Source organism: Nicotiana tabacum, chromosome 17, assembly GCF_000715075.1.
Source record: "Nicotiana tabacum cultivar K326 chromosome 17, ASM71507v2, whole genome shotgun sequence".
Taxonomy (NCBI): Eukaryota; Viridiplantae; Streptophyta; class Magnoliopsida; order Solanales; family Solanaceae; genus Nicotiana; species Nicotiana tabacum.
The window spans coordinates 97,754,719-97,782,498 of NC_134096.1; the positions used below are offsets into that span (position 1 = coordinate 97,754,719).

A 27,780-nucleotide genomic window follows, 5' to 3' on the forward strand; every position below is an offset into this window, starting at 1 on the left:
CTTATACAGTATATTGTGATGCATCTTGTATTGGTCTGGGTGCGGTGTTGATGCAGGGTGGCAAGGTTATTGCATATGCTTCGCGGCAGCTGAAGGTTCACGAGAAGAATTACCCTGTTCATGATCTAGAGCAGGCATCCATTGTTCACGCGCTGAAGATTTGGAGGCATTATCTTTACTGCGTGCCATGTGAGGTATTCACTGATCATCGGAGCTTGCTGTATTTGTTCAAGCAAAAGGAACTTAATTTGAGGCAGAGGAGGTGGCTGGAGCTATTGAAAGACTATGATATCACTATATTGTATCATCCGAGAAAGGCCAATGTGGTGGCCGATGCATTGAGTAGAAAAGTAGTGATTATGGGTAGCCTTGCTTATATTCCAGTTGGTGAGAGACCACTAGCATTGGATGTTCAGGCTCTGGCCAACCAGTTCGTAAGGTTAGATGTTTCTGAGCCCACCCGTATCCTAGCTTGTACAATTGCTCGGTCTTCTTTGTTTGAGTGCATCAGAGATCGGCAAGATGACAATCCTCATTTACTTACCCTTAGAGACACAATGCGGCACGGTGGTGCCAAGCAGGTTACTGTTGGAGATGATGGATTTTTGAGGATACAAGGTCGTATTTGTGTGCCTAGTGTGGATGGGCTTCGTGAGTTGATCCTTGATGAGGCTCATAATTCTCGGTATTCTATTCACCCGGGCGCTGCCAAGATGTACCAGGACCTGCGGCAGTATTATTGGTAGAGGAGGATGAAGAAAGATATATTTGCTTACGTGGCTCGGTGCTTGAATTGACAGCAAGTGAAATATGAGCATCAGAGACCCGGTGGTTTGCTTCAACAGATGGAGATTCCTGAGTGGAAGTGGGAGCGTATCACTATGGAATTTGTTGTTGGACTCCCACGGACTCAGAGGAAGTTCGATGCCATGTGGGCTATTGTGGATAGGCTGACTAAGTCAGCGTACTTCATTCCCGTGGCAGTTACCTATTCCTCGGAGCGGTTAGCAGAGATTTATATTTGGGAGATCGTCCGTCTTCACGGTGTGCCCGTGTCTATCATTTCTGATCGAGGTACGCAGTTTACCTCGTACTTTTGGAGGGCACTACAATGTGAGTTGGGTACGCGGGTTGAGTTGAGCACAACATTCCATCCTCAGACGGACGGGCAGTCTGAGCATACTATTCAGATCTTGGAGGATATGCTCCGTGCTTGTGTCATAGACTTTGGAGGTTCTTGGGATCAGTCCTTGCCCCTTGCAGAGTTCGCCTACAACAATAGTTACCAGTCGAGCATTCAGATGGCTCCCTATGAGGCATTATATGGTAGGCGGTGTCGGTCGCCAGTTGGATGGTTCGATCTAGGAGAGGCTCGGTTGTTGGGCACAGACTTAGTACACGATGCCTTGGATAAGGTCAAGATTATTCAGGATCGACTTCACACAGCTCAGTCCAGGCAGAAGAGTTATGCCGACCGTAGAGTTCGTGATGTTGCATTCATGGTTGGAGTGAGCGTATTACTTCGGGTATCACCCATGAAGGGTATAATGAGGTTCGAAAAGAAGGGCAAGTTGAGCCCTAGGTATATCAGACCTTTTGATATTCTGGGGAGAGTAGGAGAGGTGGCTTACAGGCTTGCGTTGCCACTTAGTTTTGCAGTTGTTCCTCTGGTATTCCATGTGTCCATGCTTCAAAAGTATCATGGTGATCCGTCCCATGTGTTAGATTTCAGCTCTGTCCAGTTGGACAAGGATTTGACTTACGAGGAGGAGCCGGTGGCAATTCTAGCCCGTCAAGTTTGCCAGTTGAGATCAAAGAGTTACCTTTCAGTTCGAGTGTAGTGGAGTGGTTAGCCTATTAAGGCAGCTACTTGGGAGTCCGAGTCCGATATGTGGAGTAGATATCCCCACCTTTTCACCAGCCCAGGTACTTTTCTATGTCCGTTCGAGGACGAACGGTTGTTTTAGAGGTGGAGAATGTGATGATCCAAAAGGTCATCTTATGTTTTAGACCTCGAATCTGCGCTCTTAAGCCTTAAAAATCTTATATTTATCCTTCTCGATTTGCGTGCGCACTCAGGGCATGTTTCCGAAAAGCTTTATGTTGAAAATTGATGAAAACAAGAATTTATGCCTTAAAAAGTTGATTTTATTTGACTTCGGTCAACATTGTTTATAAACGGGCATGGATCCGTGTTTTGACGGTCCCGGTGGGTCTGTATGAAATTATGGGACTTGGGCGTATGCCCGAAATCGAATTCCGAGGTCCTTAGCCCGAGAAATGAATTTTTGACTAAAATTGAATTTCAGAAAATTCATGGTTTTAAAGTATATGCTTAATGCTTGATTTTGATCAGTTCCTGAGCATTTTTGGTACATTGGCTCAGGCGAGGTTGATTCCGGTTGCACCAGCTATTTCACAAACCGGGGGAGGAGCCCAGACTCCCACCGCCTACACTTAGAGCAGCGAGTTCATGTTGGTCAGGTTCCAGGTGTCATGGCGACACAACCTGTGGTCCCAGTTCAGCCCCTGGTCAGGGCAACAACATTTGAGGAAGAGCAACTTAGACTTGCAAGGTTCAAGAAATATGACCCTCCTACATTTAGTGGTTTGGCTTCAGAGAGTGCATAGGGTTTTCTAGAGGAGTGTCACCATATACTCTGTACTATGGGTATTGTGGAGACGAGCGGGGTTGGTTTTACAACGTTCCAGCTTAGGGGAGCGGCTTACCAGTGGTGGCGGGCATATGAGTTGGGTAGCCCAGCCGAGTTAGCTTCACTTACATGGGTTCAGTTTTCAAAGATGTTCTTGAGAGAGTTTGTACCTCAGTCCCTTCGAGATGCATGGCGCGCGGAGTTTGAGCAGCTGCGCCAGGGCACTATGTCAGTGTTAGAGTATGCCGTGAGATTCAGTGATTTGGCCAGGCATGCACCTACTTTGGTCGCCACAGTTAGAGAGCGTGTCTGTAGATTCATTGAGGGACTCAGACATGATATTCGGTTCAGCATGGCTCGGGAGTTAGAGTCAGATGTTTCGTTTTAGCAGGTGGTAGGGATCGCTCGCCGTGTAGAGGGCATGTGGGATCAGGAGAGAGAGGACATGCGGGGCCATAAGAGAGAGTACAAGCGAGATCAAGAGAGAGATGACAGGGAGGTGAGGAGGCCTCGTAGACCGGAGAGATCTACTGGTCCTTATTTTGGGGGCAGGGTACGACATGGTAGAGGTTTTGTGGGTCAGCCAGTTCAGTTTGCACTTCAGACTTCGCACAGTGTTTCAGGTGCTCATGGGTCTCAGAGTACCCGTACCGCATAGTTCCCACAGCCACGTCAGCAGAGAGGTTTCTTCGAGTGTGTAGATACCAGCCACAGGGTGAGAGATTGTCCTAGACTCCGGATAGGTGTGTCACAACGGAGTATTCAGGCGAGTAAAGGGCGCCCAAGAGGGGAAGGCCCAGCCCGTTGATGTGTTTCATATAGTAGGCTTGAGGTCACTGTGCCAGATGATGTCATACATGTATGCTTTTGATTGGTTACAAAGGGGCACTATTCGTATTTGATTCGGTTTTGCTTATCGGGGAAAGTTCCTCTATTTGTTGTTCCACCTATGGGTGAGTTCATGACTTAGTATTCTGTATATGTGTTTGCCCTGTTGGGAGACTCTATGAGCGGTAGCCTATGTCTATCGTTTGTTTCTATTCATTATTGAAAGTTACGAGACTATGAGTGAATTTACGTTGTCCATTATGGTAGGTTTGATGTGATTCCTGAGTAAATTGGTTATAATTTGTGATTTGATACTCTACCGGGGTGAGAATTTAACAAGTGTTGAGGTTTTATTGGCAGAATTGAGTTAGTGGAGGATTTCCATTGGTATGATGTATATTCGACTTGTGATTCAGAGTTGAGGGCGAGACCCTCGCGACTCCATGTGATTTGATATGTTTGAGCCGGGCTGCGTGCCGCGGTGGAGGGTGATACCAGGATGAGATCCTTATGATTTGTTCATGTACTTTGATTTTTCCTTTTGAATTGATTCGTAGTAGGGTATTGTTAGAAAGTTGTGCCTGTCGGGCTTGTTTGATATTTATCTTATGTGTGTATATATATATAAGAACACGAAGCGCTAGGACCACATGGTCGGGTTCTTTTAGGGATAGACTTGGGAAGATACTAATTAGTATATATACTTTATCATCAAATATATCTATTTGTAAATTGATTCATCGACTTATAACTTACTTAGATGTATCGATGAATATTAATCGATGATTCATCAAAACGTCTCGACCTATATATCGATTAATCTATGTCATGCATTATTAGTGATGAACGAATGAAAAAAGAAGTTATTAGCATCAATTACAATATAGTGTATGTGTGTGTGTGAGAAATTACTCACATACTTAATTATAACTTAAAAAATTTACTTAGATAGATGCTATTATAATTTATTAAAATTAAATAGTTAATATAATTATTTATAAAGATTATGCTTATAGTTTATAATTATTTATAATAATTGCATAGTTAAATAAAATAAATGCTTGTAGTTTATAATTTTTTTTTTATAGTTTATAATATTTTAAGAAAAAAAAACACAAAAAAAAAAGAATTTAATTTTTTTTTTAAAAAAAAAACCTACCAAAGTTGGTCGGTTTTTGGTCAAACGGTCAACACTTAATGTACCGACCAAAATTACCGACCAACTTTGGTCGGTAATTCTGAAATCAGAATTTAAAAACGGGGGAACCCCCATTTCTCTCTTATTTTCCCCTCTCCTTCTCTATTTCCCTCACATAAATCCCATTCCCCACCCCGCGTCGCCACCGCCCAGCCATCGCCGTCGCCGCGCCGTCGTCATCGCCGCTGCCACTGCCACTGCCGCCGCTCTCCTTCTCCATCTCCTAAAAATTCTAGGTTTGAATTACAACCTATTTATTTATTATTTCTAGGTTTTGTTAATTAGTTATGAATTAGTTTCAATTGATTAGTGTTTCAATTATTTGAACATTGCATTTTATTGAGGATTAGGGTTTAGGTCTTGTTTTAATTAGTTTTGTTAATTAGTTTTATTAACTAATTAGTTTTGTTAATTAGTCAATTAGTTATGAATTAGTTTTAATTGATGAGTGTTTCAATTTTGAGTTTGTATTGTCTTGAATAGTTTAGTTAGAATTGAATTATTAACTTTGTATTGTCATGAATAGTTTAGTTAGAATCTAGGGTTTACGATTTGTTCTTGTGAATCGAACTTTTAGGGTATGGGTTGAATTTCTTTAGTTTAGTTAGTTTATGTTTAAACTCGTAGGATATGAATTGAAATTTTAGTTTTTAGGATTTGTTCTTGTGAATTGAACTTTTAGGATATGAATTGAACTTTTAAGATATGAATTGGACCTTTTGGATATGAATTGAACTTTTAGGATATAAATTGGTGTAATTAGGAAAAAATATTTATCTTGAATTAACTAAAAAAAATATAATTAATTTATAATTGTAGAATAAATTAATTTGTTCTTGTGAATCGAACTTTTAGGGTATGGGTTGAATTTCTTTCGTTTAGTTAGTTTATGTTTAAACTCGTAGGATATGAATTGAAATTTTAGTTTTTAGGATTTGTTCTTGTGAATTGAACTTTTAGGATATGAATTGAACTTTTAAGATATGAATTGGACCTTTTGGATATGAATTGAACTTTTAGGATATAAATTGGTGTAATTAGGAGCTAATTATTATCTTGAATTAACTAAAAAAGATATAATTAATTTATAATTGTAGAATAAATTAATTTGTTCTTGTTTTATTTGTATAGATGGAACATTGTACTTGGATGTACAATAGGAATTATCCTAATCGGCGGGGATTGCGGGAGGATTTTGTAGAAGGGGTTGATGACTTTATTAGACATGCAATGTCACTTCCACCATACCAAAGTGAAGGAGTAATTAGGTGCCCTTGTGTCAGGTGCGATTGTATGAAGTTTAAAAAATCGGAGGAAGTTAAGCTTCATCTTTGTAGGAAGGGGTTTATAGAGAATTACTTTGTGTGGACTAATCATGGAGAGATCGATGGTAGCCGTGGGATATTTCATAACATGGTTGTTGGTGAAAGTAGTAGGTCGGTGGAGAATACAAATCTTGATTCTAGAATTCAGGATATGGTTGTGGATGCTTTTGGGATGCACTTCGGGGGTGAGCCCAATGAAAATATTGAACAAACTCCTAATGATGACGCAAAATATTTTTATGAACAGTTAGAGGAAGCTAGTCGTCCACTATGTGAAGGAAGTCCGCACTCTGAGCTGTCTGTTGCAGTTAGATTACTAAGTATCAAATCTAATTGGAATATTTCTCAAGCAGCCATGGACTCTTTCATTGACCTTATGAGTGAACTAGTTGACCCTAATATCAACTTACCTAGTGATTTCTATAAGGCAAAGAGATTGGTTTCTAAGTTAGGACTTTCGTCAATGAGAATTGATTGTTGTGAAGATGGTTGCATGTTATATTATAAAGATGATGCAACTTTAGACAGTTGTAAATTTTGCGAAAAGCCTTGTTTCAAGAGGCTTTCCAGCGGGAATATGGTCGATGTCAAGGCGATGCATTATTTACCTCTTATACCTAGGTTAAAGAGGTTATATGCGTCGATGAGTTCTGCTCCTCATATGAGATGGCACTTTGAAAATAGAAGACCACCTGGTGTTATGTGTCATCCTTCAGATGGAGAAGCTTGGAAGCACTTTGATAGGACATATCCAGATTTTGCTAGTGAACCAAGGAACATTCGGTTAGGTCTGTGTGCGGATGGCTTCACGCCTTTTTCTATATCTGCGACACCATATTCATGTTGGCCTGTCTTTCTTACACCTTATAATCTACCACCTGAGTTGTGTATGACTAGTCCATATATATTCTTAAATTGTATTATCCCCGGTCCACGTAATCCAAAAAGTTTGATTGATGTATATTTGCAACCTTTGATTGATGAGCTAAAACAATTGTGGTATGATGGTGTTGAAACATATGACATATCAACCAAGCAGAATTTCAATTTGCATGCTAATTTAATGTGGACTATTAATGATTTTTCTGCGTATGGAATGTTGTCTGGGTGGATGACTATTGGGAAGCTAGCTTGTCCTTACTGCATGGAAAATAGTAAAGCGTTCACTTTGAAACATGGCCGAAAGCAATCATGGTTTGATTGTCACCGTCAATTCTTGCCTGATGATCATGAGTTTAGAAGGATGGAAAATGCATTCAAAAAGAATAAAGTGGAATATAATTCTCCACCTCCGATACTTTCAGGTGAGAAAATTTGGGAGAGGGTCCAGAACTTCAGTAAAGTTACTGAGGCTCCACCTTATAGATTCCCCGGATATGGTGTTAATCATAATTGGACGAAACAGAGTATATTTTGGGAGTTACCTTATTGGAAGGATAATCTTTTCCGACACAACCTTGATGTCATGCATATTGAGAAGAATTATTTTGATAATTTGTTCAACATAGTGATGGATGTTAAAGGTAAGACAAAAGATAACCCGAAGACTAGAATGGACTTACAAGAATATTGTAGGCGGCCTGAATTATACTTGCAGACAGCAAACAATGGTAAGGTGTTCAAGCCCAAAGCAAGTTACACATTCACTTTGGAGGAAAGACGACAAATTTGTGATTGGGTTACGAAATTGAATATGCCTGAGGGTTATGCGTCGAATCTTGGAAAAAAAGTAGATATGGAGGTAGGGAAGTTGAGCCATTTGAAAAGTCATGACTGCCATATTTTAATGGAGACCTTAGTGCCTATTGCATTTTGTGGTTTGCCTGAAAGAATCTGGAAACCCATCACAGAGATTAGTTTATTTTTCAAAGACTTGTGTTCTACCACATTAAGGGAAGAAAACCTACTTCGGATGGACCAGAACATCCGTGTAATTTCTAGTAAGGTGGAAAAAATATTCCCATGTGGTTTCTTTGATGTGATGGAACACCTTCCAATACACCTTGTACACGAGGCACGACTTGGAGGGCATGTTCAATGCAGATGGATGTATCCCTTTGAGAGGTAATATTATAAGTTTGATGTAATATTCTATTTTATTTGAATGTTCTTGGCTAACATGAGATTATGTAGGACAATTGGCAAATGCAAACAATTTGTTAAGCAGAGGAATAAGATTGAAGGATGTATATGCGAAGCCTATCTTGCAAAGGAAACTGCACATTTTTGTTCTTATTATTTTGAGAGTAACGTGCCATGTTCTAGGAATAGGCCCAATAGGCACACGGTCGAATGTGTGAATGATCCATTATATCCACTAATGTCCATATTCAATCAACCAGGCCGATGTTCTAAGGATGTTAGAAAGAGAAGTTTGAGTGATATGGAGTACAAGTCAGCTACACTTCATGTGTTGCTAAATTGTCCCGAAGTTGTACCATTTCTCAAGTAAGTATTGATTTATTAGTTATCAAAATGTAAAATTTACTGTGACTACATATTGATGCAACTACTAAAAATATTTGATATGTCACAGTCACTTCGTGGGTCAATTTGGCCATGATGCTGTATATACGAGATTTGATACGTGGTTCAAACAGTTTGTTTGTAAGTGTATATATATATATATATATATATGTAGTGAATGTATAAAAATTGATTCATAAGTTGTGCTAACTTATGAATTTTTTTAACTCTATGTAGGTAAATAATCCAAATAATGGTGTAAATCAATTTTTAAAAGATATATCTTGGGGACCTGGGCTTCAGATGTCTATGTACGTAGTGAATGGTTATAAGTTTCATACAGAAGATTGCTCTAAAAATAAAAATAGCAACAACAATGGGGTGTGGGTTCAAGGTGGTGATGGCAACCAAGTTGGAGATATTGATTATTATGGTGTGGTCAAAAAAATATTACAACTAGAATATACAAGTTGGCCATATAAGAAATTGATACTCTTTAGATGCAAGTGGTTTGACCCAAATCCAACAAGAGGTACAAGAGTACACAACCAATACAACATAATTGAGGTTAATCATACGAGGGAGTATGATCGCTATGATCCTTTCTTAATTGCACATAACGTTAGGCAAGTGTATTATGCTCCTTATCCATTGCGGCGGAATAAGTCCGATTGGTGGGTTGTAATAAAAACTAAGCCTGTAGGTAGGGTGGAAGTCGAGAATGTGTTAGATGTTACATATCAAAACGATATCTCCAATGTTCACCAAATAGTGGACGATCAGTTAGAAAATAATTTGGAACATCCTGAACGCATATTGGACGAAGTTGATATAAATGAAGTAACAATTATAGAAAATGAGGACGAAGAATCAACTGATGGAGCTCAAAAAAGTGAGGACGAAGAATTCTCGGACGAGGAACAATACGTCGATGAGAATTAAAAAGTTAGTTTTTTAAAGCACTCTCGTTTTATAGCTAGTTTCTTATATGTTTCAATCTAAATGTGTATTATATTATGCAAATGGCAGGCAAGGGTCAAGGTAACAATGACCCTACTAGTTCTCGGGGTCGAGAAAAGGGTAGGAAGGGAAAGAGGAGGGTAGAAAATAATACTCCCTCTTGTCCATCCTTTTCAGAGATGCCTATGTCTTATCCTCCACCACACGGCTATACTGAGCTGCCACAGCATCACGAGCCGTACACCTTCATTCAGACATCCAGTCTTCCATCACAGGGCCATAGGACTATACGTCCGACATACAGTCCAGCTGCCTCACAGCCATCTGCATCGCAGCCATCTACATCACATCCACATGGATCGCATCCATCCATGTTACAGCCACTCGGGTCACAGTCACTCGGGTCACAGCCATCGGTATCACATCCACTTGGGTCGCATCCAGCTATGTCGCAGTCACAGGGATCACAACCATCTTCATCATCGACTCCATCTATTGCAGGCCTTCGCCTGTGAGGCAGTAGCTCTAACCCGCCTACACCGTCTTCACATGCCTCTGATACACATGCTTCAGATGGTGATGACGAGGTAGTGCATTATGATCGATATGGCAGGATCATCATAGTCCCTGAGGGTGATGGGTAAGTGTTATTCATTATTTTTGCGTCTATTGATTTGTAACATTTTTACTAAGATATTAATATATTTTTATTGTTAAATTGCAGGTTCAGGCCGGGTAATAAGACTACGAAGATAATCACCAATGCCATCAGAAAGCTTTATGATGGCCCTTATGCGACTAGGACTGATTGCCCATTCTCACTGAAGGAGCAAATTTTCAATCAATTTAAGGTATAAATATTCTTTCAAACAATTTAATAATTTATATTTATGATATTTCCATCTAATATTTAACTTTTGAAATACAGAGCAAGTGTGTATGGGAAGACCGCTATAGCGCGGAAGTGGCTACAAATTTTTATCATAAAGCTCGCAAGAGATTGGCGGATGCTTTCTCGGATGCTAAAAAGAAGAACAAGAGGCCTGGCTGGTTACTTGAGAATTTGTGGAATGATTTGCAAAGGCAATGGCTTACCGCAGAGTTCTTAGAGAGGAGCGAAAAAGGAAAGAAAGCTCGCGCATCCGAGAAGGGAGGTTCCTTGCACACTGGAGGTGCGATCAGCCTAGGGACAATAAAAAGAAGATTGGTACGTAATTGCTTAAATTATTTTACTTTTCTAAGTATATCTATTCTGTTTATTAACTAAATTAATTTGTTTTCAGGAAAAGAAGTATGGGCGTCCAATGAGTCATGATGAGCTATTCAAGGAGACACATATTGTGAAGAAGAAGAAAGAGGGGGATCAAGATAGGTGGGTCGAGGACCGGGCCTCGACTGCATATGTAAGCTTTCAATTTTCTTTAAGTATTATAATTTACTTTTATAAAAATTTTGAAATACTGATTTAATTTAAAATAATATAGGGTCGCTACCAAAGTAACGTAGAGGAATTCATCCGTAGTCATCCAGCTGGTGAATCGGGTGAGCCAACCCAACCTTCGGACGAGGATGCTGAAAGAATATGGTTGGAGTCTGTTGGCGGTCCAAAATGGGGGAAGGTATACGGGCTTCCTACTAAAAACTTCCATCGCTATAAGTGTGGAATGCGAGGAATAGGGACTTTCTCGCAAGGCGAGCAACTTAATAGGGAGAGCCTCTCCGCTATGCGGGAGACAGTGACAAAGCTCACATCAGAGCTAGAAGCGGCCAAGGAAAGAGAAAGGCTTAGAGATGCTCAATTCCTTGGCATGCAAGCTCAGATCAGAACTCTCCTATCTAGTGGAGCTTTTCCGTTGCCCCGATCTCGTGAGTCATCTCCAGAGGGTCGACCTCCACGTGATCGTTCTTCCCGTCCTGCTCGTGATCGTTCCTCCCGTCCTCCCCATGATCGTGCTTCCCGTCCTCCACAAGACCGTTCTCTATATCATCTTGTAAATGAAAGTTCATCAGACGGTGATGATGATGTTGTAGAAAATACCCCTTGACTTTTATATACTTTGAACTAGACAAATAGAACCAGTTTTGAACTAGTTGTAATTAGTTTTAACTTGGTTTTGAATTTTTATGTTCAATTGAACTTTAATTTGTTAGTTTTAAAGTATTTATTGAATGTTTTGGTTGTTGTTATTGTGTTGTTGTTGTTGTTGTTGTTGTTGTTGTTATTAGGTTGTATTGGTATGCTGGCAGGTGGTGTAGCTGCCAAAACAGGCATTTTATGCCAAAATTAAACCCAGAAAAACCGACCAAAGTTGGTCGGTTTTTAATAAAAAAAATAAATTATTCCAAAATACCGACCAAAGTTGGTCGGTTAATGAACATTGAATTCCCAGAATTCAACATTACCGACCAACTTTGGTCGGTATTTTGCCTGCACTGTTGAGATTACCGACCATAGTTGGTCGGTAATGTTTAATTTTAATTATTTTTAAAAAATATAAATTTTCAATTACCGACCAAAGTTGGTCGTTTTTTTTAAATTTTAATAATTAATAAAAAAACATAATTTAGTCGGTAAAATTAAATTAATAAAATATGTTTCCAACCAAAGTTGGTCGGTAAGTAATTAAACTTGTCAGATGGTCGTTTTAAGCTACCGACCAAAGTTGGTTGGTAATTTCCGACCAACTTTGGTCGGTAAGCCATTCCGACCATTAAAACACCGTCCACACTGTAATGGTCGCGTTTTGATCGGTAATTGGCCATAACCGACCAACTTTGGTCGGTTTTTTTGGTTGATTTTTAGCGAATTTCTAGTAGTGTATGTATTATTGATCATATGTTAAAAATAAAATAAGTGCTGTTCCCAGTCAACCACTAGACAACTTCCATTCGTTTCAAGCGTGAAAGAGTTTTTAATATTGCCTAAGTCATAATTCTCCCCTGTATATGAAGTGAAGTTAAGCAAGACATCGTTACGAACTTACCATTCTACACAAATTGAAATCAAACTTAAACATATCAAACAATATCAAATTAATTTGGTACGATAATGTATAGTATTTTTAAAAAAGTTAAAATTTAATATTGTCGAACTGAAATTTTCAAAACCATATTGTACCGTATCATGAACATGCATATTCCACTCTCCTTTCTGTCCAATGATGTTCATAGGTCTAATCCAGATATTTCATTTATAATCCGCAAGTTATTCGTTTTAAAAAAGAATAACATGGTACGATTCATATTTGATTCGCTTTTAATAACGTATCCAATCCTTTTTAATTGGATGGGATTGGGTGAATATTTGCAAAGTTTATTCATTGTACCAACACCTAGTCTTCCTATAACATATATAGATTTCGACTATAATATAATGATAACCCACTTATATTAGGGTTTATAATAATTATCACATGAGTTTTTCTTTCTCAAATTTTCTCTAAACAAAACATTCACTCGTCTTTCATCTATATGTTCTCAATTACTCTTAAATATCAATATCAAAGAAGAAGAAAAAAAAAATGCCAACCAAAAGAACCATAAATAAAGAAAATAGTTAAAAGCCCAATTACGTTATTTCCCGCAGGAAACATGGGGTGTTAAGATAATGGAAACAGACACAGTGAATGATTAGAATTAACGGATAATAAAACCTTATCCGACAGTCGCAGGTCTTGGATGAATGAGGCTTTAAAGGTCAGCAAAAATTCTACTAACTCTCCGTCAAGAGCTAAAGACCCAAACTCGCAATTCAAACAATTTTCCCATTTGTAAGATGCAGATGCCTACACCAATCCGAGCTCCTACATGGGTCTCAAGGCGAAGACATTTCGAGCAGAAATTATGGGACTTAGACAAATGCAGAGACATTAACCAACTGAAGCAAATGCAAGCAATTGTATACAAATCCAATCTTCAACAAGACCCTTTCATTGCTCCCAAACTAATTACCGCTTTTTCTCTTTGTCGCCAAATGGGTTCTGCTTTAAAAGTCTTTAGTCAAGTTCCTGACCCTAATGTGCATTTGCACAATGCTTTAATCAGAGCTCATATTCACAACTTCAACCCATCTCAAGCTTTTGCTACTTTCTTTTATATGCAGTGTGCTGGTATTTTTCCTGATAATTTTACCTTTTCGTTTCTGTTAAAGGGCTGTTCGGGGAAGTGTTGGTTGAGTGTTGTGAGTATGATTCATACCCATGTTGTGAAATGGGGTTTTGAGGATGATATTTATGTCCCTAATTCGTTGATTGATGCGTATTCTAAGTGTGGGGTAGTTGGTGTACGAGCTGCAGGTCAGTTGTTTCGAGGTATGAAGGAGAGAGATGTTGTTTCTTGGAATTCTATGATTAGTGCGTTGTTGAAAGTGGGTGATTTGAGCGAAGCGCGAAAGTTGTTCGATGAAATGCCTCAAAGAGACAGGGTTAGTTGGAATACTATGTTAGATGGATATACTAAGACTGGGGAAATGATTGTGGCGTTTGAATTGTTTAAAAAGATGCCGTTGAGGGATGTTGTGTCTTGGTCCACAATGGTCTCGGGTTATTGCAAAGTGGGGGATTTGGAGATGGCTCGAATGTTGTTTGATAAAATGCCTTCCAAAAATCTTGTATCGTGGACGATAATGGTATCAGGATATGCCGAAAAAGGCCTTGTAAAAGAGGCAATTGGATTGTATATGCGAATGGAGGAGGCAGGTTTGAAGCTTGATGTTGCGGCTATTGTTAGCATTCTAGCTGCCTGTGCAGAATCAGGCATGCTTAGTTTGGGTAAAAGAGTGCATGATTCCGTCGAGAGGAGTACGTACAGGTGTAGTACTCTGGTTTCTAATGCCTTGATTGATATGTATGCCAAGTGTGGTTGCTTGCATAAGGCTTATAATGTCTTTAACGGGCTGAAAAAGAGAGATTTGGTTTCTTGGAATGCGATGATTCATGGGTTGGCTATGCATGGACGTGGAAAGAAGGCACTTGAGCTTTTCTTTAAGATGAAGCAAGAAGGATTTGCGCCTGATAAAGTGACATTAGTTGGTATCTTGTGTGCGTGCAATCATACTGGTTTGGTGGATGAGGGAATAATTTATTTCTATTCTATGGAGAAAGATTATGGGGTAATACCTGAAATAGAACATTATGGTTGTCTTATTGATCTTTTAGGTCGTGGTGGCTATATTAAAGAAGCTTTCGATCTTGCACGAAAGATGCCACTTGAACCAAACGTTAAAATTTGGGGTTCCCTTTTAGGGGCTTGCAGGATGCATAAAGCAGTTGAACTTGCGGATGACGTGCTTAACCTCCTAGTTAAATTAGAGCCGACAAATGCTGGAAAACTTTCTGCACTGTCAAATATTTATGCTGTGGCAGGAGACTGGAATAATGTTGCTAACATAAGGTTGATGATGAAGAGCATTGGCAGGCCAAAGCAATCTGGTGCTAGCTTATTAGCATTGAATGATGAATACCATGAGTTCACAGTGATGGACAAATCTCATGTCAAATCAGACAAGATTTATCATATGATAGACGGATTAAGTCAGCATCTTAAATTACTTCGTCCTGTTCCAATGGGTTTTTGCGATGAATGATTAGTTTCATGAACAGAGATGAGTCATCTTATATCGGACCAGATATCAGAGATTGATGCAGTAAATCAACACTTGTAAATATTTTCCCTAGAAAACTATTATGGAATGACACAAACTGCCATGATGAGTATGAGTCCTGAGATCAATCTCTCACAAAGCAGCAATGGCACTTGAAATAAAGGTGAGATTTGTTGTACGCTCTTCTCTCCTATATCCTGCCCAGATCAACAAGTTAGTAAATAATACTGAAGAACACTTCTCATGGTCAATGCTTGTGCATAATATACCTAACTTTGTGGAAAATATGTTTTAGATAATGATGAGTTGAGAACAAGCATCGTTCTGTAGTCTGTTATAATGAAGCTGTACTTCCAATACAGATTTAGTCTTTGGATATCTTCAATATTTCAGGAAAAAGTTCTGCAAGTTATTTAGTCCTCAACTTCTTAATAGTTAATCTGTTACTGTCTTACCCCTGTGCTAGATGTGCAGTGCCAGGTAAAATTTACTGTGGTTAAAACGGATCAAACTCCGTTAAAGCAGGAAGATGCTCCAAAAACAGTGAAACTTATGGTTGATCTTGATCTAAATTATATGGACCATGTTGCTGCTTAATTCTCTCATTTCACTGATGTCTTGTAGAAGCAGTGATAAATGTCCATCTGTAGTTAGCACCTGCCTAAAATAGAGTTAGGGAACGCAGCCTACCAAATGGAGATTGGAGCTTCACCTTTGAGGTGATATTGGGGATTTATGCTACTTCAATATTTCACAAATGATCATCTAGAGCAGATTGTCCATCCGATGGGGCAAGTCCTTTTGTATATGCAATTAAGGTGATATGACAAGAAAAAGATGCTTTCCTCTTCTGGCAAAGGCAAATCAACCTGAACAGATCAGTCTTTCAAATCATTCAGTCAGCTAGAAATGCAACTGGTTAGGCTCGATTTTCTAGCCTTCGTGGTGTATATATAACCAATGTCCTGTGGCAACCCCTGTGGTGTATATCTATTTTCTGTGTTTTGCTTGGTTTGAGGGGAGAAATAACTAAACAAGCCATTTCAGCTGGATTTGTGATCCCATGATTATGCACCCCGTTTGCATACGTATTGCTGATCTTCTCAATGATACAGTTTCTTCCTTGTGCAGAATATTATCTTTGCCTAACTAGTTATCTTTCTATGAACTGAAATACTGATTGAAGAACAACTCAATTTCTTGTTGGATTTGCTCTATTGACTATCAGGAAGTCATGTACGTATTGCTCATAATTGTCAAACCTATTTTTAGAAGTTAATATTATGAAATGGAAGTCCAAAATAAATACTATGAAAGAGTAGACGAGAGTGTGTAAAAGGAAAATATCAACACGAGACTAACCATAGGTGGGTGTGCGAGCATGTTACTCATTGATTGCTGAAAGGTGGATGTGAATTTATTGAAAGAGTTAAAGCACTCTATTAATTTTTAATTGCCTCATTATTCATTCTTAGGATTCTACAGTTAGTTAGCCTATCACTTCTAATATCACACTCCAAAAATTGACTTCACGAATCTTTTCCATTTATCCTTATAAAACAAAAATATCAAATATGACTAACAATTTCTTTCTTTTTCTTTTTCTTTTTCCTCTTTCTTGAAGTAAGTAGATCCTCACCTTCAATCTAACGTGCACTTCTTCTGTTTTATTTTATGTGAACCTGTTTGATTTGACGTGAAATTTAAGAAAGAAAACAAGAATTTTGAAACTTATCACAACATTTATGTGACTATAAAATCATGTCATTAAATGTAAAATAAGAATTTCAAAGTTAAATTATTTTTAAATATATAAATGTGTCATATTTTTTTGAAACATACCAAAAAAGAAATAGTACAACCTAAAACGAAAATGAGTATAGTGCAACTTTTTCCGTGTAAATTTGGAAATCAAATGACAGTTGGCCATGTATATTATAGAGTAAATTCCCACAACAACTTTTGCTGACGGGACCGTTGTTTAACACTTCTTGTTTCCTTTTTAGCGATAAATTTGCAAGAGGCTTGTGATCTTTAAGAATAAATTATTGATTACTACTTTCATTTCATGTGAATTTAGTTATGAAAAGAGATTGAGTCAATGGTTTTAAACGAAGGTGGAATAAAGTGATGAAGAAAAAGAAACCAGATTTAGCATAAATATTGGAATTTTCTGGTTGGCAAAGCAGATCAATCATGTCAACAAAAAGACATGGATCATGTTAACATACAGACAAATGGATGAAGTTTGGAAAGTTTTGGCTCACATTTCACTTGTTTTATCTGTTGGTGGAATATACATTACATGGCAATTATATTGATAGGAGATCTATGAAAGCTTAGCTGAATTAATGACATTATTCGAATTGAAATGTGTTCAATATTTACAAGGCTACACCTTAGTAAAGAAGAATCTTTTAAAATTAATGTGTCTGTGCCATCTGAAATACGTCGGGATTGAATGTGTCTCTATATTTCTAGTACTAATAGCTAATGATGACTCCTTTGGGAAAACGAATTTATTCAAGTTCTTTATCAAAGAAGTCATGTTCCAACCATTCGACAAGTGTGATCTATCTAAAAGAATTCTCTCTATATGATGTGGATCGGATCGGATCGGAATTATTTGAGCCAACAATTTTTATATACCGGATGATTAAACCCCAAAAAAAGACTCCCCACATTCCATTCTTCCTTGAATTATTCGATCATGTAATATTTTCTTGAATACGGGAAACAAAATGCATTTCGATGGGATTATGTGTCGAAGTATCACTTGAAATGAATATAAATTAAATAAAGGTTGAGATGAGTATATATTTCGAATACAATTCTCTTTAGGCATATAAAAATATATTTAACAATATACATTCTATGGCAAGGTCTTTCTAAAACAACTAAACAAGCCTCGAAGAAAAAAAATAAACGGCAGAAAAAGGCAGTGATAGCATTATAATATGACCATTAAATCACCTTATATTCTCAATTAATCAAAATGCTATTGTCCTATAAGTTCGAATACGAATATGTTGGCTACAGAATCTTGAAAATTGTTATGCAAAGACAAGTTACACTCGCTTGTTAATTAGAGTATGTAAAAACAAATGGATAAAATAATCATGTTACTATTTCTATTTATTTTTCAACAACCAAGCGCTTGGAGTATTATATTTGTCGAGGCATTCTCCTTCAAATCTTGACATGTGCTTTTTAAGTCAACACAAAAATTGCTCAAGTAAAGCTAAAAACATTAGGTAATTTTTTTTTATTTGTTTACGTTTTGGTGAATAAAATTATCTAATAAGAGATAATAAATATACTGTGAAATTAATCGATGCGCGCACAAAGAATACTATGATTATTATTTAAAAAAGTTTGAACACTAGAATAGCTTTAAAATCTTTTAAACGTTGAATAATCAGCAAAAATGAGAGGAAACAGACGACGCGTAGGCCCATATTGTGTAACCGTCCATGAATACATCCACTTACCATTTTTCTCAAATGAGGTCTTAACACATATAAAACAATAATAAAAAATGTCTAACAGCGTTACCTTTTTGTTTATTCTTCCACAGGATTCACATTTGCTGCCGGAGGTGACAGGTTCAAATCGTAAAAACAGTTTCTTGCGGAAATGTAAAGTAAAGCGGCGTACAATAGATTTTTGTGGTTCGTTCTTTTTTCGGACCTCGCGCATAACGGGAGTTTAGTGCACCGGGCTGCCCTTTTTTTCTCCGCATGACTCCCCGTCTCAAGTTTCCCTGCTTATCTTACGCTTTCTCTAACTAATTTATTTATTTTAAGGTTTTTGGTCTATGGGATTTTATTACGTAATACTTTACTAACTTCATTTGAAATTACATTTATATAAACATAGTAATAATATTGTGCTGAAAACGATATACGCTCGAGTAATGGACCAAAATATTCAATTCGTCTTTTTGCTAGATTTATCCACTAGACCATTACATTCCGTTGTCCGCATATGGACTTGTATAACTTTACCCAACAATTAAGCTTTTAAATCTCGAATTACTTTTGTTCTTCTTTAGGATTTATTACCGATAAACGTGAAACAAGATATTTTTGGTTTTCAATCTAGTGATGCTTCTTTGTTTTTTAGGACGCAGAATAATTTAACTTCTTGCATAAGTTTCTTAAAAGGGAAAGCGTTCCCTATAAAGTCTAAAACTATTTATTCATTTCGTAGAACAAGTATATTAAAGTAAAATTGACAACAAATTCTCGTTTTGGGATGCTGATTAATTTAACTTCACGTTACGTAAGTCCTTTAAAAGTGGAAACACTGCCTACAAGGCTTAAAACCATTTGTTTACTTTGTTGGACAAGAATATTAAAGTAAAATTGAAGATTGACAAATACTTGGCTTATCTTATTTATTTGTTTTTTGTCAAGTTAATAGGAGAATATTTATAATTTTGCTCTAACATCAACCAGTGAAAATCGATACTCTCTAGGTTTTTTTTTTTAACACTAGAAGGGGGAGTGCCACATATAAGTTGGTGCATACTAATATTTTTATAAAATATTGAGTATGAATAGCGCCGGGCTCATAATTTTGAATATGAGTTCCATTGAACCTATTATTTTAAACTATAGACATATATGTGAACATTTTGACAATATTAGTACTATAAGTGTTAAACTCATACTTTTAGAGAACATTCATCTTTGAATTTATTAAGTTAAAATTTGGATCTTCTTTCAAACCTGAGATTTATTGTTTTAAGTTATAGACCAAAAATTCATGTTATATGACAGTCCTGCTATTTGAAAAGCTACACAGTTTTTTCCTACCATTTTACAATTTCAAAATATATACATTTTTATACCAAAAAACAAAAAAAATCGAGCAATCTAAAATTTCCGAAGTTTGCCATTTTTTTTGGACGGAGTAAGTTGAGGTTCAAAAGTTAAGTCAATTCACGATAAAGAGTATCTTCAGCCACGCGCCACAGTTCCACATGTCAGCTAACTCTCGGCCTCCATATCTTTCAATTAAGCCCTGTCGTACGCTTTGCACTTTCCGTCAGTCTTCAACAGAGAGCGATTTTATCCATACACTGCTCCTGCGCGTGATTATTAATCAGATTAGACTTTTTCCGTTTAAGATAATGAATGAGGTCATTTAAAGAAGCTTTTAGGAAACTGTTGAGGAGTTGAAGACATTTCCTGTTGTAAGTTATAAAGATATCCTTTTTCACCTTCTAAAATTATAATAATACTCCATTTTAGTTGTTATGGTACCAAATATAAGTGATCCAAAATATTTATCATTTTAAAAAATAAAGAAAATATTAATTATATTTTTCTATTGTGTCCTTAGTATTAGTTATTTTTGAAAGAAAAAAAATAATGATTATATAGTATAGAAAACTTAAATATGAAGATATAACTAAGGTAGACTAAAGGACGGTCTGTTGCACAAGACATCTCGCGTTCACGCAGGGCCGTACGCCCGTACCTTAATGGGTGTGATGTAAACAGCCTACTCTAATGCAAGTATTAGTGGTTGTTTCTACGGCTCGAACTCATGACCTATATATCACACGAAGATAACTTTACCGTTGCTCCAAAGCTCCACTTCAAAAAAAAGGTATAGACTATAATAAGTCAAAAGACCCTTCTTATTAATAGTTCTTAAGAGACGTGCAAAAGAGAAACATAACAACTAAAACGGATAGGAGGGAGTAACAATAGTTTCTTTTACATTATATAATAATCACTTAAATGATAACCGTTCATTAAAAATGAGATTCATAATTTGAAATATAAGATAAGTTGCATGCTGTTGCCGGTTAAAATATACTAATAATATAAAAATTAGTTCTAATAGTAATATATTATGTGTCAATAAAGAAATACTAGCAAAACAAAAAAAAATAAAAATAAAGAGGGTACCCCAACAAGCACGGAAGTGAGTAGAGGGGAGGGGCACAGAGAATCTAGAAAATGTGCTACAAATACCTATGTGTCTTTCATTCACTTCCTCAAAAGCCCAGAAAATCTTTTAATATTTTATTCTTTTAGATTAGATACGCTGTTATATAACTATCAAATATAGCCAGCCAATTAGGTAAAGAAATGATTGAAGGTGAAAGAAAAAGTATATGAGAATAACAAAGAGACCATATGTTGACATTTTTTAAGTCATTGCAAAGACTTCATTTTTCTGTAGAGAGAAAAAAAGAAAGAGAGAGAGAGAGAAATAGAGAGATCTTAATCTTATCTGGGATCTCTCTTACATGTAGCTTCTTCTGATTGATTAGCAGAAGTGTACTTGTTTTTTCATATGTTTTTTTTTGGGGGTTGTGGATATGATGTTTTTGTTTTGAGGTTTCTTGATCAGTGACAGCACAAAGGTTGTTGCTCCTTAAATTATTATTTTGATTTCTGGGTCTTTAAAGGGAGTTTCAGTTGAACAGAGAGAATTCTCATTAGCAGAAAATTAGCAGAAATTTTTGAGGTTATTCTCTTTACTTCTCTCAGTTCTTCTATGTTGTTTAAATTTTTAAGTTCTTTTTGCTGTTGTGAGCTTCGAGTTGGATTTGATCTACAGTATATGTTTTGATTACTAAAAAGGAGGAAAATATAAGAGAATTGGAAATTTGACTGGAAGTTTTTGCTAATATTTCATACATTTGTTGAGTAAAATTGAACAAGGAATGTTTTTTTTTCATGGAAAATAAGGAATTAATTTGTTTGACCAACGTCAAGATAGGCCACAGATTGCATTGCTCTCATTTCCAAAAATTGACTTGAAAATTTAGTACTAATATCTTTGTTATTTACTGTAAATTTTAGGTTACCATATTAGAATTACTATAGACAGTTACCTTATAGTATAGTACATCTCACCTGGTGTAAAAAATGTGTACACTGTTAAAACTCTTTCCTTTTTAACCCCTTTTATTTTCCTGTCAATATTTTACTGGACCCGTTTGGCCATAGATTTTGCCAAATTAAACTTGGGTTTTATTTGGCAAACACATGTTTGGCCATAGATTTTGCTTACATTTTGGTCAAATCACAAGTCCCAAATCCCAAATCCCAAAATCAGCTCAATAGCTGGTTTTGGGCCAAAATATCACTATTATATTTTTTAAAAATTGCCCTAAACTTTTGTATTTTATAAAAGAGCCCACCATTTATTATTTTGTAACGATGTTGCTTCGTCTTCTCGGTCATCTGATGGTGTATCATGTAATTCATTATAAAAATGATAATTTTGTATCAAATTTATTTATGTTCAGGACTATGGTTTGCGATAATATAATGAATGTTATTGATAATGGTACTGTTGGGTATTTGTGATAGTTTTTAGAACTTGTGGGTATAAGTCATGTTTCATGTTTTTCCAAACCAAACTTCACCCAAATCAGATTTTTCAGAATAAATTTAGAAATCTATGGCCAAACGCTAGCTTATTGAAGCTGGACTGTAGCTCAGTTTCAGCTGATAGAACGCTTGTTGCATTAGCTAAAAATAATTACGATATGGTGTAATAAAGTTGGTGAATTTTTTCAAGCAAGTATACTGGTTCATTGAACTGAAATAAATTGGATTGTATGCTTTCTTTATTGAGCTTGTCACTGTCATAATCTCTCCGGAAAATATGTTCTTGATTTTTATGGTCTAATTTAGAGTTCTTTAGTGTTTTTCTTGGTGTTTTGATCATTTTACTACTCTGATCATATTTTTCCACTCCTTGTATGAGTGCAGGAATGGGAACTAAATTACAATGCAAGAGATATTTGCCAGGATTTTGCTCCATGAGTGATCTAAATAGCAACGGAACTAACATCCCATGGCTCGTAAATCATGAAAATAAGTCAAGGAAAAGAAATCAGTGCACTGACTCAGTTTTGTCGCTGCAACTGGTTGATGGATATTTTGAATGTGACAAAGAAAAAGTGAGGCAGACAATTTTGAAGCATGAGAAAGTTTTCAGGCATCAGGTATTGTGACTTTCAATCATGTTCTCACTCAAATTGTTTCATTTCTATGAAGGACTAACATAAGGAGATAATTTTTTAACATTTTATGTGCTCTTATTGTGGTTTACCGATGCAGCTCCAAGAACTCCACCGGCTTTATAGAAGGCAAAGGGATCTAATGAATGAACTTCAAAGGAAAGAAATGCTTAATCATCCAATGAAGACATTCCAGTCAATTCCTTCATTGTCTCATTTTCCTTCATTGGATTCTATAGCTGGTCAGCTATCAACCACAAACACTGCTAAGAATCAATCTTCTTTTGATTTTATGGAGAGCAATAGTAGGTCCAGTAGCAGTTTGTTCCAGAGGAAAATGTTTGATTCTAGATTCGTAGTTGAGGGGTGCATGAATAACGAAGAAGAACACCCTACTCGGAAACAATGGGGAGTACCCTGCATTCAAGGGAACCCTGTTGAGGGAATTTATCAGATGCCCCTAAGTGGAGATGCAAAGATGCCTTTTGCCAGCACTTTGGAATTTCATTCTGATGTTGATCTTGACAGAGCCAATTCCTTAAAAGGAACTGATGAACTAGCTGACTTGAATAAACCTTTACCACTTGAAGAAGCTTCTCCGTTGGTGCCGGATGTCAATATAAGTAGCATTACTTGCCTCGAGGATGACATCTATGACGGGGGAAAATTCTCTCCAGAGTCACTCAAGGAAAGGATTCGTGGAATTTGCCTCAACCACCCACCTCCCAGGAATGGAGAAGAGCAGTTAACTTTTAAATTAAATGCTGGTAAGATTGTTTTCATGATGTAAACCCTTTTTTTCAGTTTTCCAACTGTATTAGTTGGCAGTCGTGAAACATCTACCTTTCTGATGCACAAGTTTAGGATTCTTGTTGAGATCCTTTTTTCTTGCTGAGGTTATTTCTTCCAAGTGGGTTGCGCTATGAATGTTTAGATGGACTAAAAAAGTAGGAGCAGAAAGGGCCACCGTCATAGTCACAGATAGATCTCATGTTGCATGACACCTCTTTATTTGCTATACTGCATCAGGCTAAACTGTTAGTAATACAGACAGTTGGTGAGGTTAATGCATCTTATACTAGTAAACAAGTCTTTGTTATCAAATTGTTTTTACTGATGTTTGGACGTACCTCCTTTATTTATTCTTTTCATTCTTTCCATATTTTTCCTCTATTACAACAGTAGTGATCGTGATGCAATAATCATGCATGCCTTATATGCATTGTGTGGACTACCTCACTTAAAGGGCATAAAAGATTTGTTGATAAGTGAGAATGCAACAATTTTAATTTTTTATCTGAACTGTTGTGTTTGATGTTAATGTCTTGCTATCACCTCATATTTTGATCTCATTGCTGCTACTTGTTTCAGAGAAAAAGCAACCTGATAACGAATCTTCTGGAAGACTTGAAACTGCTGAAATTTTACCTAAAGGTATTCAGTCATCGCAAGGTCATGAACTTTTCAGGCACTCTATCTTTAAGGAAACCAAGACTGAACCCCAGGGGAAGAAAACAATTTTTGGTGTAGAAATTCATGAAAATCAAATGCAATCTGCTAGCTGTTCCAATGTGCAGACTTCCACTCATAAATCTCGACCACTTTCTCAGAGTTATACTGAACTTCTGCGGAACGTTGAGTCTTATCAAAGCAACATGCATATGAGGATTGACAGGGAAACTTCCTGTGTATCTCGAACTGAAGCGGCTGGAAAAGCGCCTGTATATGGAGATTGTCAAAGGAAGCAGGAAAACTCCCGGGAGACATTGCCTTGGTTAGTGGTGAAAACACAGAAAAGTGTAGAGCAGACTAAAGGGAGGGAAAATTGTTATCACTTAAATCTGGACTCCTTGCGGAATAATTCTCAGCAGTTTTTTAGAAGAGAAGACACAACAGTCAATTCCTCTCAAATTATAGGTCAGAGGCAGGGAACCATGTCGTTGAGATCCACCAAAGACTCTGTTAGTGACAGCACTAAAATAAGGACAATTTTTGGTGTTCCAATTTTCAGTGCCCCCACGGACTCACATGCAGCAAGTGGGCTCTCAAACACCCATTTTCCTAATGCTAACAATGTTACTGCCCCGAAAATTTCAGGAGACGAGATTGTTTGTAGAAGTCAGGTGGAAGCCAAGGATTTTCTTCAAGAAAAGGGACTAAATGGTTGCATTTCTAGTCTAAGGCATCAGATTGATTTGAACTTGTCGTTAGATGAAGAAGAGGCTCCATCAGCACCTGCTCTTCCTCGGGTTGTGCTGAGGATTGCGACCACTGAGATAGATTTAGAGGCTCCAGCAATTCTTGAATTTGAAGCGGAATGTGGGGAATCTAAACATACATTAGAAGAATCTAATAAACCGAATGAAGAAGCCATGAGTCTTGCTGCTGAGTCTATAATTTCCATCTCAATGTCTGGTGCAAACGGAGAAATGAATGATGCGTTGCAAACTGAAACTAGCGACTGCCTCAAATGGTTTGCTGAGTTGGTCTCCTCTCACTGTTGTGTTCAACAAGAATCCATTGCTAGAGCGATCTGTTCGGGTACAGCGTGCGACTTTGATGAGGAATCCATTCCCGATGGCTTTGATTACTTTGAGTTTATGACACTGAAGCTGGAAGATATGAAGGAAGAAGAGTATTCCTATAAAATACCAACACTGGAGAGCCATAACGACGAAGAAACAGTGGCCGTTACCTTACCAAAATGGGCTCGAAGAGGGCAAGCAAAAAGGGGAAGACAACGAAAAGATTTTCAGAGGGACGTTCTTCCTGGTCTTATTTCCCTGTCTAGGTATGAGGTGAACAAGGATATTTTAAAATTCGAAGAACTGTTTAAGGCCAGTGGATCCTCTTGGCAGTCTAGCTCGTCACATAGGAAAACCGGTAAGAGGGGCAGGGGAAGGAAGCGTTTAGCAAATGCCGATCCCTCCCCAACAATTCCTGCAGATTGCACACCTCTAGTAATCCAGCCTTGTTCTGGTGAAATGGGGCTTGAGGAAAAAAGCCTAACAGGTTGGGGAAAGAGAACGAGGCGCTTGCCAAGGCAGAGATATCTAAACGGCAATCTTGCTCTTCCTCTGAAGCAATGTTAATGTGTGGATTAGGCGCACATCATAGTTCAAGCCTTGTTGCATACAAAAGCCTTTTATTTAAGTGGAAAAGAGTTTTGATTCTCAATGCTGTGCTAGGCGGCCCTCGGGATTCTTCAGTTATCAAAAGATTATGTTGGGGGGGGGGGGGGGTGGCGGTGTGGGGGGGGGTGGTGGATAGCACCAAGGTTCTTGTAGCTTCCCCAAAGGGATCTCATTACCATTGGAGCTTATTTTTGTACATTTCTGCGTAAAACTTAAAATGTCACTTTTACTGCTTCCATTACACTCCTGTAAGAGCCTATTAATAATTCTATATTTTTTTTTCCTTAAAGTGATTAATCCAATTAGAAATGACATGGTTGGTGTCCAAATTGGGGGAATTTCCTTTCAGTTTCTTCTTTTTCCTAAATGCATGTTTTCTATCTGTTACGTGTTCTTTTCCTGATTTCCTGAAATGAAAGATTGAAACTTCATGCTTCTTAGAACGTACTTTCCGTCCCATAGATGGTCACATGGAATGCTGGAAAAGATACATTTCAACCGGTCTAGCAAAGAGGCGGAGTGAAGATTTTGAGTTACCACACTACAAAAAAATTCGGCAAAAACAGTCCAAAAAATCCAACCAAAGTAGGTCGATAATGGCCAATAACCATCCAAAACGCGATCATTAACGTGTGGTCGGTATTTTGAAGGTTCGAAGGGCATACCGACCAAAGTTGGTCGGTCAATTAAATTCAAAAAAAAAAAAATTACCGAAATAACCGACCAAAGTTGGTCGTTTTTTTTCGACCAAAGTAGGTCGGTATTTTAATTATGTAATTAAAAAATACACCATCTGGGAATCGAACCGGGGTCTGTACATGGCAGGATACTATTCTACCACTAGACCATTGGTACATTTTGTTTTAAGACAGTCTTTTATTTCATTTATACTCTTTAATTGTATTTCCGCACGAAAATAACCGACCAATGTCGGTCGATTTTATTAAAAAATAAAATTACCGACCGAATTTGGTTGGTTTTTTAAAATAACTGGCCGAATTAACCGACCGATTGCGGTCGATTTTTTAATATTAATTTTAATTTATTTTAAATAAAAAACCGACCAAAGTTGATCGGTTTCTTGAAAAATAAATTTCGCGGGACTCAAAAATAGTTTCCCGCATTTTTGCGCCAAAAAAAACCGACCAAAGTTGGTCGGTTTCGTAAAAAAAAATTTAAAAATAAAATATTTTGAAAAATCGACCGACTTTGGTCGATTTTTTGGCCTATTTTTTGACCTACCAAAATTGCTCGGTAGACCACGATCGGTTTTTGCCGAATTTCTAATAGTGCCAATTCTAGAAATAGCAGCTTATTGGGTTTATTTATGTATTAAGTGGATTCTTAACACAAACATAGGGTCACCAAAAGACATGCTTGAGTTCGTCGGCGGATTCAGGATCTAAAGTTTATGGTTTTCTTCAATGATCTCAAATTTATATACAATAACAACTCGTTTACGGTCTAAAAAATTTGAAAGAAAGATGCAAACTTGATTATAGATATGCTCAAGCATAAAACACAAGAACCAAAATTAGAAAATACTTATAAATCAGGAACCAACTTTTCTCTTTTTAAAAAAAAATCTGTTTATGTCACTAATTGTATCTTAAACCA

General features: G+C 37.2%; 2 protein-coding genes across 3 annotated transcripts; both read left to right on the forward strand.

Moving 5' to 3' along the window:
* Positions 1 to 12,836: 12,836 nt before the first annotated feature.
* Positions 12,837 to 16,166, forward strand: LOC107782710 (pentatricopeptide repeat-containing protein At3g29230). 2 transcript variants are annotated; one of them, XM_016603643.2, is made up of 2 exons: positions 12,837 to 15,196; positions 15,500 to 16,166. In XM_016603643.2, the coding sequence occupies exon 1, from the start codon at positions 13,207 to 13,209 to the stop codon at positions 15,013 to 15,015; it is 1,809 nt and encodes a 602-aa protein (XP_016459129.1). In that variant the 5' UTR covers positions 12,837 to 13,206; the 3' UTR covers positions 15,016 to 15,196; positions 15,500 to 16,166. The 2 variants fall into 2 exon arrangements, with proteins under 2 accessions (XP_016459129.1, XP_016459136.1); XM_016603650.2 differs by having other exon boundaries at positions 15,508 to 16,166.
* Positions 16,167 to 20,982: 4,816 nt separating this feature from the next.
* LOC107782726 (uncharacterized) lies at positions 20,983 to 26,492 on the forward strand. Its single transcript, XM_016603658.2, has 4 exons — positions 20,983 to 21,522; positions 22,779 to 23,014; positions 23,130 to 23,796; positions 24,401 to 26,492. The coding sequence occupies exons 2-4, from the start codon at positions 22,781 to 22,783 to the stop codon at positions 26,119 to 26,121; spliced, it is 2,622 nt and encodes an 873-aa protein (XP_016459144.1). The 5' UTR covers positions 20,983 to 21,522; positions 22,779 to 22,780; the 3' UTR covers positions 26,122 to 26,492.
* The last annotated feature ends 1,288 nt before the right edge of the window (positions 26,493 to 27,780 follow it).

Excerpts from the sequence above, each read along its gene's own strand:
- LOC107782726 (XM_016603658.2), top strand. The coding sequence starts at position 22,781 with ATGGGAACTAAATTACAATGCAAGAGATATTTGCCAGGATTTTGCTCC. Across the intron at positions 23,015-23,129 it reads AGAAAGTTTTCAGGCATCAG|CTCCAAGAACTCCACCGGCT; the intron begins GTATTGTGACTT and ends TTACCGATGCAG. Across the intron at positions 23,797-24,400 it reads AACTTTTAAATTAAATGCTG|AGAAAAAGCAACCTGATAAC; the intron begins GTAAGATTGTTT and ends TACTTGTTTCAG.
- LOC107782710 (XM_016603643.2), top strand. The coding sequence starts at position 13,207 with ATGCAGATGCCTACACCAATCCGAGCTCCTACATGGGTCTCAAGGCGA.